Raw genomic sequence first — 17710 nt, forward strand, 5'->3', positions numbered from 1 at the left:
GCGACAGTGTCCTTTCTGTGCAGAATTGATCACAGTGCTGTAAGCATCCTCAGTGCATCACACCCCCTCATCAGAACTGCCTTCGATCGACACTCTTGTAATCCAGTGAGGATTACAACACTGCGGTCTCTCTCTCTCTCTCTCGCTCTCTCTCGCTCTCTCTCTCTCTCTCTCTCTCTCTCTCTCTCTCTCCCCCCTTAACAGTCCAGCCTCTGTCTCTCTGCTCTGGGTTTGGAGCATTGTAACGCCCAGTAAAGACCAGGACCGCTTCTCTTGCAGTTCTTGCTTCTCTCCAGGCAGATGAAACAGAACTTGTGCCTACAGCCCTGACAGCTCACATACTTACACCCCCCTGTGTGCATGATGAGCTGATGGCACATGGGACAGGCTCGAAACTGAGGGCACCCCAGCACCTTGCTAGTGGGGTCCGTGACAACGCTACAACAAAGCAGGGCTGAGACCAGACCGCAGGCTTTGTTAGTGCAGCCAGCCCCCTCTCCGTCCTCTTCTCCCCCCTGCCAGGGGCTGAGGCAGGCCCAGCACAAGAGACAGGGCTTCCCCAGACTGTGGGAACACCCAGGGCAGGCGACACACAGAGGCACAGAGCCGTCATCATCGCCAGCACGCTGCAGGAGGAGGCTGCAGGATGGGCACTGGGCGAGGAGAGAGCAAGAGAGACAGACAAGTTGTTATACAACCAAATGGTAAATGGCAGTGAATGGGTTTTAAGCACAGACTGTCACGTACCTTCTTGTAGAGTTCTGGACAGTCCTGTGCGACCAGACTGACCCTCTCCTCCAGGGCACAGAGTTCTGGTTCTGGAAGCTGAGTCAGCTTGCGGGTCTCTCTCCAGGACCATTCCTTATCACAGACCGGGCAGCGAAACTCGAGACTCTTCTGCAGAAAAAAATATATATGTAGGAGGTCCAGTGCTTAAAGAAAGGGGCTTGTTACCAGGAAACAGTACGATTCACACCCCAGATATTTACCTGATCCAGGAGGCTTTTGACAGATTTAGTGACTTCTGCGGGGTTGACACTGTGGCCACAGGAAGCGAGAGGGAACTGGACGTTTCCTAGGAGACAAGAGAGAAGAAATGTGAACCAGTGCTGGTGCAGGGTCCCTGAGGGTCTCCCCTGGTAAAAGCACGGCCGCATGGTGTGCAGGGGGGAGTCACAAAGTCAGGGGAGCGCAGGGGTCCCCGAGGGTCTCCCCTGGTAAAGGCACGGCCGCGGGGTGCGCATGGGGGAGTCACAGAGTCAGGGGAGCGCAGGGGTCCCCGAGGGTCTCCCCTGGTAAAGGCACGGCCGCCTGATGAGCAGTGACAAGCCTTGATGAGCTGAATGACTTTTTCTCATTCCCAAACTTTATCCTGTCCTTATATAATTGACAGTAAGCATTCAAATGCTCAGAAAAGTATTCTAATTGCATTGTCCTATAGGAGCTGTTATAATAGAATACCGTCCTTGTGTTCCACACTCTGGTATAGAACTCTTGTTGATGTTATGACGTTTTAAACCGAACCAAATCAAAAGCGAAAGCACAATCAGGTATACCCTACAATGCACACCATAAACCTCCAATTCCTAATCGCTAGCACTCAGCAACCAGGTGCACTCATCAATGCTCACCCATATCTTTCCCCGTCGAGGACAGCAGCTGCTTGTTGATTCTTGCTGCTTTCGGTCTTTCTTTTTCGCCCGTCACCTCCGCCTCGACCGAGCTGAGTTTTGACTGCGTGTCTGTAGTGAGCGATCACTTATGCAACTTCTTTTTTTTTGGCTGAAGCACAGTAAAACCGAACTGCGTTTCACTTTCTTTCTTCACTTCGCGTTTTTCTCCATTAAATTCCTGCAGCCTTCCTTGTTAACTTCAAAAGCACTAGCACATTCCTATACCCTTTCTCTTGGTGTGAGTGTTTATCGAGAGGACTTTGTTTCTGTAAAATGTAGGACTTTTAAAAGTTCCCCAAAGTTAAAGCACAGCAAAGAGTAATAAAGAATAGCGAAGCATTGTAAAGCACAGAGAGGTCTGGTAAAGCACAGGGAAGCATTGTAAAGCACAGAGAGGTCTGGTAAAGCATAGAGAAGCATTGTAAAGCACAGAGAGGTCTGGTAAAGCACAGGGAAGCATTGTAAAGCACAGAGAGGTCTTGTAAAGCATAGGGAAGCATTGTAAAGCACAGAGAGGTCTGGTAAAGCACAGGGAAGCATTGTAAAGCACAGAGAGGTCTGGTAAAGCATAGGGAAGCATTGTAAAGCACAGAGAGGTCTGGTAAAGCATAGGGAAGCATTGTAAAGCACAGAGAGGTCTGGTAAAGCATAGGGAAGCATTGTAAAGCACAGAGAGGTCTGGTAAAGCATAGAGAAGCATTGTAAAGCACAGAGAGGTCTGGTAAAGCATAGGGAAGCATTGTAAAGCACAGAGAGGTCTGGTAAAGCACAGGGAAGCATTGTAAAGCACAGAGAGGTCTGGTAAAGCATAGGGAAGCATTGTAAAGCACAGAGAGGTCTGGTAAAGCATAGGGAAGCATTGTAAAGTGTTTCTGTATTCTGAGGTCAAACCCAGATTACCTTTCTTTCTCTGCCGCTCCAGCTCCGCGTTTGGAATTAAAGTCAAATTCGTTTTTTTCGACAGGACCCTATTCTTCTTCAGCGACGCCATTCTAAAAAAATAAAAATAAAAAACAACTTAAAAACCAGGAAGTAATAAAAACAAAACAACCCTGTTAGGTGCTTATCAGCCCCGAAGCAGGAAACGAAGAAACTATTTTCTGTGCCTGGTATTTCAAGGGGGGAGTCGAACAGCGCTACTAACACTAGCAACGTTATGACGAGTCCGCTTTAAAGGAGTGCTATAAATTCCCCATGCTTTAAAATCGAAATCCCCACCTCTTATTAGCACTGCCAACAAACATTAACCCTGACCCACTTTTAAAGGAGTCGCTGCCACCGGTATTCAAATCCATCCTCTTACTCCTTATCACAGACAACGTTGCAAAAAAGAAAAATAATAATAATAAAAAAAACAATAACTGTGCTGTGATAAATACAAAAGACACAACGTTACTCGGAATATGAAATAAATAAATCAGTGGAGCAGTGCTTTTAAAAAAAATAACTCGCTAATTCTCTTAGAGGTGTCCTAACCTTTCCATTGAAAACGCCTGTCATGAACAAGCATCGACGGTGTTCTGAATAGTCCCAGTTCTTAAAACAAATAGCTTGTTTGCACTTGTAGAACAGTACCTAAGAATTTGAAGAAATTGCAGTCCAGGGCAGGCTTGAGGCTCAGAGGCTGAATTGCTCCCTCACCCCCCTAAGAGAAAGGGGGCTCCCTCCAGTCTAGAGCAGGCTTGAGGCTCAGAGACTGAACTGCTCCCTCACCCCCCTAAGAGAAAGGGGGCTCCCTCCAGTCCAGGGCAGGCTTGAGGCTCAGAGACTGAACTGCTCCCTCACCCCCCTAAGAGAAAGGGGGCTCCCTCCAGTCCAGGGCAGGCTTGAGGCTCAGAGACTGAACTGCTCCCTCACCCCCCTAAGAGAAAGGGGGCTCCCTCCAGTCCAGGGCAGGCTTGAGGCTCAGAGACTGAACTGCTCCCTCACACCCCCTAAGAGAAAGGAGGCTCCCTCCAGTCCAATGCAGGCTTGAGGCTCAGAGACTGAACTGCTTCCTCACCCCCTAACACAGGGCTTCTCAAACCCGGTCCTGGGGACCCCCTGTGTCTGCTGGTTTTCGTTCCAACCCAGCTCTCAATTAGTGAACTAGATTCTTCATTGAACTGATATTTTGCTTAATTAGACATTTTTACTTGTTTTCAGCTCTTAAGCAGTTGCAGTTCAAGTTACTTATCAAATGTTACAGCTAACTTGAAATATGCAAACTGTTCAAGAGCTGAAAACAAATAAAAAGGTCTAATTAAGCTAATTATCAGTTCAATGAAGGGTCTAGTTCAGTAATTGAGGACTCGGTTGCTATGAAAACGAGCAGCCACAAGGGGTCTCCAGAACCGAGTTTTCCCCTAAGAGAAAGTCTGACAATACCTATGAAATCCACTAGAGGGCAACATTCCCATTTTAATTGCAATTAACTTAAAAAAATAAATAAAAATAAAAAATGAAAACTACACTGCCTCCCCACCCCCACCCGTAACTTTAACCTCTAGAGCCACGCCGCTTCCCTCCCTCAGCTCTAACCACTACGCTAGTGCACTACTTCCAGTGAAACAATACAACGGGGCGCCTGACGGTTTTGATTTAATTCCCAGAAGAGTAGATCTGTCCTTTGTCAATGTAACAAAGAAGGAAGGGGGGGGGGGGGGGGGGGGGGGGGGGGGGGGGGGGAGTTTTAGAGATTATCCAAACCATATAAATAAATAAAATAGTTCTTCAATAGACCGGTGACAGAATCGTCTGCAGGTTCAAATATACTTATTTTAAGGTCACGGACTTTGAATAATTTTATATATATTCCATTAAAGGTTAAACAACACATAGACAAGGCAATGAAAAACAGGGGCACATTCACGGCTGGTTTCACAGACCCCGATGAGCACTAAACTTGCACTACCTAACGTAACCATAGATAAGGCGGTCCAGAATTAATGCAATTCTGTGAAACCAGCCCATAGAGAAAGAATCAGTGTAAGGGGGTAAGCATCGCTTGGTCTTCAGGGAATCGGGAGTTTTTTAAATATAGCCGTCTCCAGCTGCGCCTGTCATGTGCTCAGTAAGTTCCTCAAAAAAACCCCAACAAAACAAAGAAAAACAAACATGCATCTCCTCTTCCTAAAACTATTCTAGTATGAAAGACCTTAAAATGGATCCCTTAACCCTTCTCATTTAAAACCAGTTCTAATTCCTTTGCAATCAATTCCAGCACACCATTGATCAACATTGCGCGCAGCCCTATCCTGTTAAAAACTCACTATTAAACCTCCTGTTGTTCTCACAGTTTAGACACAGCTGTTATGTTTTGGGTCATATTGACCCGATGCAACTTCAAACTAGGTGCAGCCATTTCCAGAGATAATAATACAAATATAATAATAAAATAACAAATTGAAAAAGCTGCACAAAAAACTACCAACGCCACGGGTCACAGTGACCCGAAACATCTTATTTGTACACATGACCTGTTCTTTAAAAAAACAAAGGTTCTGTTTTCTGTATATAAGTTCATGACAGCAACTTTCGAAAAGTCATAGACTATTATACAGAAAATTAAAAGAAAAATAGCATTTAAGCTAATTGGAAATTAGTCAGATCAAATAGACACGAAACCTAACGGGTATAGGGCAGCTATAATGGGATGAGGCTGCCATTGGTAGAATGGGACCACAGTATGCTAACTATACCCTAAATGAGCTTCAATGGAGATGCAAAGGGACAGCACCAATAATGGAAAAGTTTATTTAAAAAAAAAAAAAAACACAGCCTTTAGTTGCTTCGCTAACGACTGCTGTCCTGCGTGTGGGTCTGGTAGAAACACAAATGGAAACATTTTGATCTGCACACAGGAAAAGAGAGGGGGAGGGGGAGGGGAGAAGAGAGAGAGAGAGAGAGAGAGATAGAGAGAGAGAGAGAGGAGAGAGACAGACGGAAAACACCCCGTGAAGGAAAACATTGCGCTTTTAAATTTGTTTTACAAAAAAGAAACATTTTACAAAAAAAAAAAAAAAAAAAAAACACAGTAACAAACAGAAGGGTATTCGAAGATTTGGCATCTGTGCTGCTCGAGAAGAACGTGGTGGACTTTGTATTTGACAGACTTTTACTTTCGCTCCAAAGGTCTGAAGACATGTTAAAACTACATCTTCTGCGCATCTTGTTTATCACCTAAAAACAAAACCAAAAATGAGCGCTAACAGCTCTGCTACCAACGAGTCTGGCAGCCAGTACCCCGAGGTCCGGCTGTGTGCGTCCACGATATCCTTCATACTCCTTGCCTTCTTCAACCTGGTCATCAACTTCACCATTGTGAGCGAGGAGCGGCTCCGTACCCAGGCTAGGTTCGTCCTCATTTTCCACATGCTTTTTTCCGGCTTGGTCTATTTCTGCCTGAGCAGCGTCTTCTATCTGCAGAGCTACATGCGCTTCGAAATCTCCAAGGCGTCCTGCCTGACCCTCATTACCATCCTCATGACCAGCGCCTCCAACATCCTGCTGACTCTCACCGCCATGGCGCTGGACCGCTACATCGCGATCTGCTTCCCTCTCAAGTACAGCGCCCTGTGTGGAAAGCACCGACCTTGGCTACTGGGAGCGGCTACCTGGCTCCTGGCGCTGCTTATCCCGCTATACCTGGTAACACAGAACACACAACCACACTACCAAGCAAAATGCACACGAGCCCAAATGCAAGACGGGCAGCTTTTTAAGATTTTGTTAATCTCCTTCTGCACCTGCTTGATTCTGTACAGCTACGCGAAGATCCTTATAGAAGAGAGAAGAATCGGCGTTCTGAACAAGCGCAACCACGTCGGGAGAAAGACCATTCTAATGCACGGTGCGCAACTGGCTGCCTACATCCTGCCGAACTTCGTGCTTTATTTTACCTATCTGTTGGCCCGCGCTGGGTATTTGGACAATAAGACCAAAGACTTGTTCGGGGAGGTCAATTTTGTCTTCTTCAGTCTCGCCCAGTGCATCAGTCCTGTGATCTACGGACTGCGCAAGGAAGATCTGTTGGAACAGCTGTATCACAAGTTTCCATGCCTGTCTTGTAACCTCAAAGGGTTTTTGGAGAGGATGGGACGCGCCGCTAGTTTTGGACTCTGTTTTCATATCAGGTAAAGACCTTTCTTTTGACCAGGACTGCCGGCCCGGGACGGATATATTGAATATTCAAACTGCTCAAAACAGATCAACTAAGGTAATCCGAAAATAGTGGCTTCTCCAAATGCTATCAAAATATATATCCAGCTTCAAAAATATGGAATTATTTGAATAGAAAAAAAAACATATTTCATATTAAAAATGGATTTTAATTTTTTTTTTTATGGGCTTGAAAAACCTGGATATAAACAAACTGGAGTGCCAACAAGTCTTGCTTTACACGCGAGGGTATGCTATAGAAAATAAACAATAAGCGAGGGGTCTCGTTTTCTATATACTCGAACGCGAGGGAGAGCGAAGTTTTCAGCGGCATCGCATCACAAATAACTTCGAAACGTTTTGCTGACATTGAGAATAAATCTTGGATTCTGTGACTTGCTTTCTACAGTTCTTACGGTTTGAATAATAAGAATGATGACCTGGAATTGCAGATTTGGCAGAATTTATTTCAAATTATTTCCAGTGTTTATCTCAGGTCTATCTTTTTTATGCATAATATAACATTAGTGCAGCTTTATTCAGAATTATGAAACACTAATTTAGAAACTTAGTTAAACGTTGTGTCTGAAAATCTTTTTTAATGTGTTCAATACAAGTATATATGAAAAGTAAAAAATCAATACACACACACACACACACACACACACATATATATATATATATATATATATATATATATATATATATGCCATATATATGACTATTGAGCAATGAAACTAGTTTGCAATGCTTCCCTATGCTTTGCCATACCTCTCTGTGCTTTACAATGCTTCCCTATGCTTTACCAGACCTCTCTGTGCTTTACAATGCTTCCCTATGCTTTACCAGACCCCTCTGTGCTTTACAATGCTTCCCTATGCTTTGCCAGACCTCTCTGTGCTTTACAATGCTTCCCTATGCTTTACCAGACCCCTCTGTGCTTTACAATGCTTCCCTGTGCTTTACCAGACCTCTGTGCTTTACAATGCTTCCCTGTGCTTTACCAGACCTCTCTGTGCTTTACAATGCTTCCCTATGCTTTACCAGACCTCTCTGTGCTTTACAATGCTTCCCTATGCTTTGCCAGACCTCTCTGTGCTTTACAATGCTTCCCTATGCTTTGCCATGCTTTCATTGTGCTTTATATCAGTTTTCTATGCCTTTACTGTGGGACTTTTTTTTATAAGAGATTATACTAAGTTTATTTGACTATTTCTAAAACAAAGTTAAGAAGCTATTTTCATAACACAGATGTGATCAGGAATTAATGTCGATGCAGAAATGTTTTATATATGCTTCATTTCCTTGATAACGCATGCATTATGTACTGATCCTCACTATCTTGTAAAGCGCTTTGTGATGGTGGTCCACTATGAAAGGCACTATATAAAATAAAGATTGATTGATTGATTGATTTCCAATTCCAGTAATTAAAGTGACTACATATCATGAATATATGCTTGTTAGATCGGATGCTGCCATTAACCAAATACAAAAAGGACAAAAAAAAAAGAAATTTTTAATGGTGTTATCATGGGGTATACAGCTGTGTGCAAATACTTCAGTGCACCTCCAGATGTGTCATTGATCTCCTCTATATACCCGCCTACATGAAAGCACCTCTGGGTGGGAGAATCTCAATTTCTGCTCAGTAATCAGCAATACAGAAACAATAGGCACTCGTGTGTGACAGTGTTAGACCGCTCTGTGCTTTAATTAGGAATCTGAAACAACTTTTAAAAAGTCTCCTGCATTTTACCAATTGTGGCTGTGTGTTCCTTTTCTCTTACTATTTTAAATGCATGTAAACGGCCCACCGGTGTGTTATTTTTAATGTCAGTAAGCCTGGACACAATTTTCCCAGATTTCCAGTTCCAGTGGTTTGATTTCATATGCTGAACAATTCCAAACTCCAGGAGCAATGGGGTGCTCTGATCGATTTGCACACGGCTGTATTTGCAGACCCTGCGATGGACTGCCGTCCCGTCCAGGGTATAGCCCTGTCTTGTGCCTGTATCTGCCAGCTTAGGCTCCAGCTCACCGCGACCCTCTATAGGATTAAGCAGCTACAGATAAGGAATATATTTGCAGAATGTTTTTTCCCCCATCAATTCCTGGTTAGTTAAAGACCACGCTTACATATAAGACATGGAAGTGAAGCAGGAAATCTTCCCATTAGCAACATAGAACAGGTGGATCTGCATAGGCTTCAATACACGGGGAGGGGGGGGGTGGCGGAGAAGATAGTACTGCAAATATACCCCCTGTGATAGTTCCATTGACTGGGAAACATCTTCCAGAGAAAATCTCTCATTTTTGGTCATCTCTTTAGTTTCAGCGCCATTATTAGTAACACTTTATATTAAGGAGCTGCTTATTAATGTTTTATAAATGTATAATAGATGCATAATAACTATGTTATAGAGTGTTAGTAAAGCATTATAGATGGTCTATAACCAGGCAATAACATGATTACGTTTAAACATCCCAAAGTAGAATAGGTGGCAAAAAACTTATTATCAACAACATTATCACCAATAATTATTAGAGTTATTAATTATTATTACAACAATTATAGCAATAATGCTACTACAAAAAATGATAGTAATAATAATAATAATAATAATAATAATAATAATAATAATAATAATAATAATAATCCTTAACGGTCTCTAACTATACTTTGATAATGCATAGCATTTACTCAAAAATCGAGATTTGTGCATTTTTTGTTTTAATAACACGCCACCACAGCAATTCTCACTCAAATAGCCCCTGACTCCTTTTAGTTCTGTCGAGTTTATCGAGTGCGTTTGGAAGTAAACCGCTTTGAGAATCTGACCTGTCTCTAGTATCCTTCTAATGCAGCTGCAGGTTAAAACACACAATTAAAAAATATTGCCACTTTTTTTTTAAATCACGTTTTGTAGTGACAGAGTGGACCCTATTTAGCAGCGTTTGCAAAGCTCTAAGGCAATCGCAAAACACTTTGGCGCACCAGAATCAGACGCAGTTGTGTGGAAACAGGCTTTGCCCACCTATCTGATTTTCCAACACGTGTTTTTGTGCCCACTGGGCAGGTTAGCGTCAGCGCTTGACATGGGGCTGAACTTGGCAAGTGTCCTCGTTTAAATATGTAGCGATTAAACCATTAATAGCGTTTGCGTTTCAGTGGGCATGTGAAAAACCATGGTCCACTATAAATACCCGTGAAATGACCAGGGAATTGCCAACAATGGAAAAAAATATGACATTTCGAAATCTAACATGAAATACTACTGTGCTGCTATTATGGCTTCAGGTATAGACTTTTGCAATATAATTTTGTAGTTTCTTTGATTACGTGATGTGAAATAAAATATTATGTTCATATAGTTTTTTTCAATGATGTCTCAATCCTAAAATTCTATAGGTGATGCACAATTTTATATATATATATATATATATATATATATATATATATATATATATATATATATATATATATATATATATATAAACTATATATTATCGTGTGTCCCAGAAATAAAATGAGATCGTGGCACAACCAGACTGCCGCAAACGTTAAACATAAATTTGAAAAAAAAAAAAAATCTTGTAATTTAGTTCTTTAAAAACAAAAATCTCAAATCCTCAAATCCAAGTCTTAAATAGCTCTTTAATATATTATTATATAAAGACATTTCAGAGGGCTGTGTCTCATCAATATCAGGGTCTAGTGCTGTATATTATAAAGACATTTCAGAGGGCTGTGTCTCATCAGTATCAGGGTCTAGTGCTGTATATTATAAAGACATTTCAGAGGGCTGTGTCTCATCAATATCAGGGTCTAGTGCTGTATATTATAAAGACATTTCAGAGGGCTGTGTCTCATCAATATCAGGGTCTAGTGCTGTATATTATAAAGACATTTCAGAGGGCTGGATCTCATCAATATCAGGGTCTAGTGCTGTATATTATAAAGACATTTCAGAGGGCTGGATCTCATCAATATCAGGGTCTAGTGCTGTATATTATAAAGACATTTCAGAGGGCTGGGTCTCATCAATATCAGGGTCTAGTGCTGTATATTATAAAGACATTTCAGAGGGCTGGATCTCATCAATATCAGGGTCTAGTGCTGTATATTATAAAGACATTTCAGAGGGCTGTGTCTCATCAATATCAGGGTCTAGTGCTGTATATTATAAAGACATTTCAGAGGGCTGGATCTCATCAATATCAGGGTCTAGTGCTGTATATTATAAAGACATTTCAGAGGGCTGGATCTCATCAATATCAGGGTCTAGTGCTGTATATTATAAAGACATTTCAGAGGGCTGGATCTCATCAATATCAGGGTCTAGTGCTGTATATTATAAAGACATTTCAGAGGGCTGGATCTCATCAATATCAGGGTCTAGTGCTGTATATTATAAAGACATTTCAGAGGGCTGTGTCTCATCAATATCAGGGTCTAGTGCTGTATATTATAAAGACATTTCAGAGGGCTGGATCTCATCAATATCAGGGTCTAGTGCTGTATATTATAAAGACATTTCAGAGGGCTGGATCTCATCAATATCAGGGTCTAGTGCTGTATATTATAAAGACATTTCAGAGGGCTGGATCTCATCAATATCAGGGACTAGTGCTGTATATTATAAAGACATTTCAGAGGGCTGTGTCTCATCAATATCAGGGTCTAGTGCTGTATATTATAAAGACGTTTCAGAGGGCTGGATCTCATCAATATCAGGGTCTAGTGCTGTATATTATAAAGACATTTCAGAGGGCTGGATCTCATCAATATCAGGGTCTAGTGCTGTATATTATAAAGACATTTCAGAGGGCTGGATCTCATCAATATCAGGGTCTAGTGCTGTATATTATAAAGACATTTCAGAGGGCTGGGTCTCATCAATATCAGGGTCTAGTGCTGTATATTATAAAGACATTTCAGAGGGCTGGATCTCATCAATATCAGGGTCTAGTGCTGTATATTATAAAGACATTTCAGAGGGCTGGATCTCATCAATATCAGGGACTAGTGCTATATATTATTAGGACCTTTCAGAGGGCTGTATTGCAGGGTCTAATATACAAACATTAATAATTAAAAGGTGAAATAAACTGTTTTAAACTGCTTTTCAGTACATACAGAACAGCCATTTCATATACCGAACACAATTCTATGCCAATATTTCTGGGTGTACTTCTACATACTGTATAGCAAAGGCAGCGTGGTGGGCGTGTGGGTTTTTTTAATTGTCAGTCTAAGCTTTGGTTTTCTTGTTTCTGCTGCTCTGTACTTCTGCACTGCGGACGCCAGCCGATTTGCAGTCTGACTCATACTGTGCCCTACAGGAATAGCGATCTTACTGCTCAGTGTCCTGAAGACTCATTTCAAGCACACTACAGGATATTCAAATGAAATAACCGCCGCTGCTAGCAGCAAGACAGCATCAAATAAAAGGACTGCAAAACAAGTCTGTTCTCAATTTAGAGCACGAGAAAATACACACTCTCATCCCTGCGACTTCTGGCTTGGATAGATTTAACACCTCCCTCTACCACTTGCAGCCAACTTGCCAGACCGTCAATCTCTTCAAGGGGATCATGAGTTATGGAGAATGTAGTCTGTGCTTGTGGGTTTGTGGAACAAGATGAAACTGCGCAGTCTAATTAAAGGAGGAGTGAGCGTTTGATTTGTACAGTCATGGTTGGAACAGGGGCTTTCCCTCGGCCACGACAATACAAACTAGAACCCCCCCCTGACAGAACAGCTGGCACACACGAAGTCTGGCGTCAAAAGGTGAAAAAAAAGAGAACTTCAGGTGGCTGCAACAAAACATGGAACTTTTTTGGTTGCTGGTTTAGACTGACGGTCATATATGAAGATAGATAAACTGAGTCAAGCAGACCAACATTTGGGCTCTAGTGTCTTCATCAGTGTTACTGAAACTAAACCGAGTCAAGCAGAGCAGCGTTTGGGCTCTAGTGCCTTCATCAGTGTTACTGAAACTAAACTGAGTCAAGCAGAGCAGCGTTTGGGCTCTAGTGCCTTCATCAGTGTTACTGAAACTAAACTGAGTCAAGCAGACCAGCGTTTGGGCTCTAGTGCCTTCATCAGTGTTACTGAAACTAAACTGAGTCAAGCAGACCAGCGTTTGGGCTCTAGTGCCTTCATCAGTGTTATTGAAACTAAACTGAGTCAAGCAGAGCAGCGTTTGGGCTCTAGTGCCTTCATCAGTGTTACTGAAACTAAACTGAGTCAAGCAGAGCAGCGTTTGGGCTCTAGTGCCTTCATCAGTGTTATTGAAACTAAACTGAGTCAAGCAGACCAGCGTTTGGGCTCTAGTGCCTTCATCAGTGTTATTGAAACTAAACTGAGTCAAGCAGACCAGCGTTTGGGCTCTAGTGCCTTCATCAGTGTTATTGAAACTAAACTGAGTCAAGCAGAGCAGCGTTTGCATTCTGTCTCTGTCAAGATATGCTGCTCTTGCAGCTTGGTGTCAATTTGGCTTATGGTGACGGCGTTCCACTTTGTTTTCAAGAACAGTTTTACAAGCAGGTGCACCCCCCAGAAATTTTAACTACAAATGCACAAAAACGAAAAATATTTACTAGATCACCATTGACAGGAATGGAACCAAGACTCGGGTTACACAGCAGCATGAAATAAGAGGAGGTGCTTTAGGGAAACGATGGTGTACTTCAGTCTTCGGAGTCCCAGATTCTCCCATCCACTCTGGAGACGACTGTTTGTCCTGCTTTCCTTTCCTATAAAAGTTTATTGTGGCAGTTCTGTTTTTTTTTTTTTTTTTTTTTTAAATCTGAAAATTTGTCATTTGTTAAAATACGTAAGCTTTTACCGGGTGTGTCTGCCGATCTAGAATGGGAGTTTCAAAAGGGTTTATTGAAATTACTCAAATTTTTGTTATACGATCTACTTCCCTTCCCTATGCTTTACCAGACCTCTCTGTGCTTTACAATGCTTCCCTGTGCTTTACCAGACCTCTCTGTGCTTTACAATGCTTCCCTGTGCTTTACCAGACCTCTCTGTGCTTTACAATGCTCCCCTATGCTTTACCAGACTTCCCTGTGCTTTACCAGACCTCTCTGTGCTTTACAATGCTTCCCTGTGCTTTACCAGACCTCTCTGTGCTTTACAATGCTTCCCTATGCTTTACCAGACCTCTCTGTGCTTTACAATGCTTCCCTATGCTTTACCAGACCTCTCTGTGCTTTACAATGCTTCCCTATGCTTTACCAGACCTCTCTGTGCTTTACAATGCTTCCCTATGCTTTACCAGACCTCTCTGTGCTTTACAATGCTTCCCTATGCTTTACCAGACCTCTCTGTGCTTTACAATGCTTCCCTATGCTTTACCAGACCTCTCTGTGCTTTACAATGCTTCCCTATGCTTTACCAGACCTCTCTGTGCTTTACAATGCTTCCATATGCTTTACCAGACCTCTCTGTGCTTTACAATGCTTCCCTATGCTTTACCAGACCTCTCTGTGCTTTACAATGCTTCCCTATGCTTTACCAGACCTCTCTGTGCTTTACAATGCTTCCCTATGCTTTACCAGACCTCTCTGTGCTTTACAATGCTTCCCTATGCTTTACCAGACCTCTCTGTGCTTTACCAGACCTCTCTGTGCTTTACAATGCTTCCCTATGCTTTACCAGACCTCTCTGTGCTTTACAATGCTCCCATATGCTTTACCAGACTTCCCTGTGCTTTACCAGACCTCTCTGTGCTTTATAATGCTTCCCTGTGCTTTACCAGACCCCTCTGTGCTTTACAATGCTTCCATATGCTTTACCAGACCTCTCTGTGCTTTACAATGCTTTCACTTTTATTATTATTTATTTATTTTTTTTAAGTTTGCTGTTTTTACTATGGGAAACTTTTAGGAGGGCTAGTTTGTCATAGTTTGTTTTTTTAAAGATGCTTTACCACACCTTGATATTCTTCACAATGCTTCCACATGCTTCATTACGCTATGCTTTTACTATGGGGCTTTTTTTATATAAAAGGCAACTCAAAACCCAGTTTCCTAAACAAAGCTCGGACGAGGTCTGATTCCCCGAAACACACTGGCGATTAGCTGGCAGAAATAAATGCAGCCTGGAAAACAGCAACGCAGTTTCACAAAGACAGAAAAAAGGTTTTAAACTTTCAGCTAATCGCACCTTTAGATAAAAAAAATAAAATAAAAAGTAAACTAGTGTATAAACAGTTACATCTACAATCTCCTTGCAGCAGATTCATTTAGCACCTCATATACAATCTATTTACAAAACCAGAGGGCTCCCTTGCAACTGGATCGTGTCCAGATAGAGGCTAGCAAACACTGCCGGGTTTGATCTCTATAAACTGAAGCAGCTGATGCAATTTTCACAGGATGTGAAAACTGCTTTGAATTTCGTTACCTCTGCCCCCTCCTAGGTGGAAAATGTTTCAAACTTTCCAGCCACAAATGTTATGTTGTCCCTGACAGGTGTATTAAGGTGTATTAAGTGTACATCTGTATTGCACCTTTTTTCATGAGGTTCCTAAGGTGGCTGGTCTCTTATAAAACTTGTGTAACAAGTACCCTAACACGGGCTCACAGTGGACCTATGGAACCCGTATTATTTCCTGGCTAGGCTGGGACAAGCCTATCCTTTTGACCGTTTCCCTGCTCACAGTAAAGAAAGGTGGTTCTGGAGCTCAACCTGAGAAGCCGATTCACACTCGAGTCTAAAAGGAGAGCCAACTTCAGCCTTTACACATCCTTACCTCTTACTAGCTTTACAAAAAAAAAAAAAAGACTGAGACTTGTGTTTTGTTTTTAATGTTAATTCAGGTCCATATTTCTAATAGAAAAGAAACAGATGAACTTCTTTGTCTGTAGGTCATGCCTGAAGCATTCGAGGGCTTTTGAACAAGTGCAGGATTTCTTAAAACGAGCGCAGAGTTCTTATAAAAGGTGTGAAGGGGAAGTCTTTGCTCTAGAAGCCCAGGGGGTGAAGAGGAGGGCGCTCTGCTCTAGAAGCCCAGGGGGTGAAGGGGTGTGGGGGGGCGCTCTGCTCTAGAAGCCCAGGAGGTGAAGGGAGGGGAGCTCTGCTCTAGAAGCCCAGGAGGTGAAGGGAGGGGCGCTCTGCTCTAGAAGCCCAGGAGGTGAAGGGAAGGGCGCTCTGCTCTAGAAGCCCAGGGGGTGGGGAGACAAGACACCCCCGTTCTCCACCACGGCAGTAGAGATGGAGCGCAGGTTCTTGAAGAGCCTCTTCGAGGAGCTCGACTGGAGAGCCTTCATGTCATTCATGATCCTGTGGTGAGCCTGAGAAGGGAGAAGAGCTTTCATCTACAGCTTCATGAAGCTAAACCAGTTAATTACATAAACATGGCTTTAAAAGAGAACAAAAACATATTTTAAAAGGAGGTTAAGATCTATCAAAATAATTTCACAAATCATGCACTTTGATCTTTAGCTTTGAAACACAGTACATATAAAACTTTAACAAAACACTGACTAACAAATCTCTGAAAAAGTTCCTGGATGTGAGACAATGGTGCATCGCCTCTGTATCTTGTCGCGCTAGTTTATTATATCTGTTTCAAGGGCCCTTCTTACCTCGATACACCAGGTCTCACACAGAACCTTCTCATGCTGGGCGGAGGAGTGGCCTTGACTCAGCGATCTGGATGCTCTGTGGGGCGAGGACCAAAAGTTACCCATCGCGGTGAAACATTCACTAGCGCTCCGCCAGAAACAGTGAAAGAAACCAACTCAAAAACGACCAGCGTTTCAACTGGAAGTATTTTTCAAGATCGAAGCTGGAAGGGCTTCACCAAAACGTTTGTCACTAAATTTATTTGGTTCCTTCAGTATATTTACTGCCATCAAATATTCCTAATGAGACTTAACTATAAACCAGCAGATATTGTAGACCAGGGTTAGCAATCTCAAATCCCTTTTACATAAAACATCACCTAGTACAGCACTGTGCACATGTATAATACACCTCCAGATGTGTCATTGATCTCCTCTATATACCCACCCGCATGAAAACACCTCTGGGTGGGAGAATCTCAATTTCCGCTCAGTAATCAGCGATATAGAAACAATAGGCACTTGTGTGGGACAATGTTAGACCGCTCTGTGATTTAATCAGGCGTCTTCAACTTCTAAAAAAAATCCTTTTCTCTTACCACTTAAAATTAATTGCATGGGCGCCCTATTAAAGTCGTCAATTAAAATCAGACCGTCACTAATTTGCCTATCTTGATCATTTCCCAAGATATCCAGTTCCAGTGGTTTGATTTCGCGCGCACAACAAATCCGAACTCCAGAAGCAATGGGGCGTTCCAATACATGTGCCCGCTGTCGAATATCAGCAAATCTCTAAACTCAAAGTCAGCCAGCAGTGCGATGCTGATGAGCGAATATATCAGCAGAACAAGAAGAAGAAATGGCAGCAGTGGCAAACGTCAGGTAAGCAAGAGGCGTTAGTATCATGGTAAAGTATATTCACATTAACATGGATTAAATCGTACAAGGTTGCAGACTGACGGAGGCAGACAGACGCCTGCATTGATTCCCCACTGCTCCCACTTGCTTGTGCCGCCCCCAGCCTACCTGGAAAGCACGACCACCATGGCGTAGAGATCAATCGCACTGTCTGCCACTCTCTTCAGTACAAACTGCTCATCTGAGGAGAGACGAGGCAGGAGGATTGAATCAAGGAGCATGGGGTCAGACCGTGAAACACACAGAGCCCTAGCGAAACAGGGTTAGGGTTACTGACATTTCATCGAACTCTGCGTCACTTATGCAACCCTTCAGATGGGTTTGTCGATTTTGGGTGTAGTGCAATGTTACCGTCTCGGATCAATTCCAGTTAGACCATTAGAATGGTCTAAAAT

The 17710-nt window shown here is 42.6% G+C and overlaps 3 protein-coding genes across 4 annotated transcripts; 1 reads left to right on the forward strand and 2 right to left on the reverse strand.

Moving 5' to 3' along the window:
• Positions 1 to 6: 6 nt before the first annotated feature.
• Positions 7 to 2849, reverse strand: LOC121306561 (probable E3 ubiquitin-protein ligase RNF217). Of its 2 annotated transcripts, XM_041238354.1 has the most exons (5): positions 2574 to 2849; positions 1632 to 1742; positions 990 to 1075; positions 748 to 897; positions 7 to 653 (listed from the first exon to the last, which is right to left on the reverse strand). In XM_041238354.1, exons 1-5 carry the CDS (start codon positions 2662 to 2664, stop codon positions 198 to 200), a joined length of 894 nt encoding a protein of 297 aa, XP_041094288.1. In that variant the 5' UTR covers positions 2665 to 2849; the 3' UTR covers positions 7 to 197. The 2 variants fall into 2 exon arrangements, with proteins under 2 accessions (XP_041094288.1, XP_041094289.1); XM_041238355.1 differs by lacking the exon at positions 1632 to 1742 and having other exon boundaries at positions 2574 to 2845.
• A 2716-nt stretch (positions 2850 to 5565) lies between these two features.
• On the forward strand, positions 5566 to 7398 carry LOC121306519 (odorant receptor 131-2-like). The gene has a single exon (XM_041238262.1). The coding sequence runs from the start codon at positions 5853 to 5855 to the stop codon at positions 6789 to 6791; it is 939 nt and encodes a 312-aa protein (XP_041094196.1). The 5' UTR covers positions 5566 to 5852; the 3' UTR covers positions 6792 to 7398.
• An 8224-nt stretch (positions 7399 to 15622) lies between these two features.
• LOC121306448 (very long-chain specific acyl-CoA dehydrogenase, mitochondrial-like) lies at positions 15623 to 17551 on the reverse strand. The gene is made up of 3 exons (XM_041238164.1): positions 17424 to 17551; positions 16419 to 16494; positions 15623 to 16124 (listed from the first exon to the last, which is right to left on the reverse strand). The coding sequence occupies exons 1-3, from the start codon at positions 17534 to 17536 to the stop codon at positions 15987 to 15989; spliced, it is 327 nt and encodes a 108-aa protein (XP_041094098.1). The 5' UTR covers positions 17537 to 17551; the 3' UTR covers positions 15623 to 15986.
• Positions 17552 to 17710: the final 159 nt, after the last annotated feature.

Source organism: Polyodon spathula, chromosome 48 (assembly GCF_017654505.1).
Source record: "Polyodon spathula isolate WHYD16114869_AA chromosome 48, ASM1765450v1, whole genome shotgun sequence".
NCBI classification, from domain to species: domain Eukaryota; kingdom Metazoa; phylum Chordata; class Actinopteri; order Acipenseriformes; family Polyodontidae; genus Polyodon; species Polyodon spathula.

Bases quoted from the DNA above. Each gene is read 5' to 3' on its own strand.
- LOC121306561 (XM_041238354.1), bottom strand. From the start codon at position 2,664: ATGGCGTCGCTGAAGAAGAATAGGGTCCTGTCGAAAAAAACGAATTTG. The intron at 1,743-2,573 runs GTAATCTGGGTT...CGCTCACTACAG, and splicing joins GGAGCGGCAGAGAAAGAAAG to ACACGCAGTCAAAACTCAGC. The intron at 654-747 runs GTACGTGACAGT...CTCCTCGCCCAG, and splicing joins GTCCAGAACTCTACAAGAAG to TGCCCATCCTGCAGCCTCCT.
- LOC121306519 (XM_041238262.1), top strand. From the start codon at position 5,853: ATGAGCGCTAACAGCTCTGCTACCAACGAGTCTGGCAGCCAGTACCCC.
- LOC121306448 (XM_041238164.1), bottom strand. From the start codon at position 17,536: ATGCTCCTTGATTCAATCCTCCTGCCTCGTCTCTCCTCAGATGAGCAG. The intron at 16,495-17,423 runs GTAGGCTGGGGG...CTCGCCCCACAG, and splicing joins ATGGTGGTCGTGCTTTCCAG to AGCATCCAGATCGCTGAGTC. The intron at 16,125-16,418 runs GTAAGAAGGGCC...CTCCCTTCTCAG, and splicing joins GTGAGACCTGGTGTATCGAG to GCTCACCACAGGATCATGAA.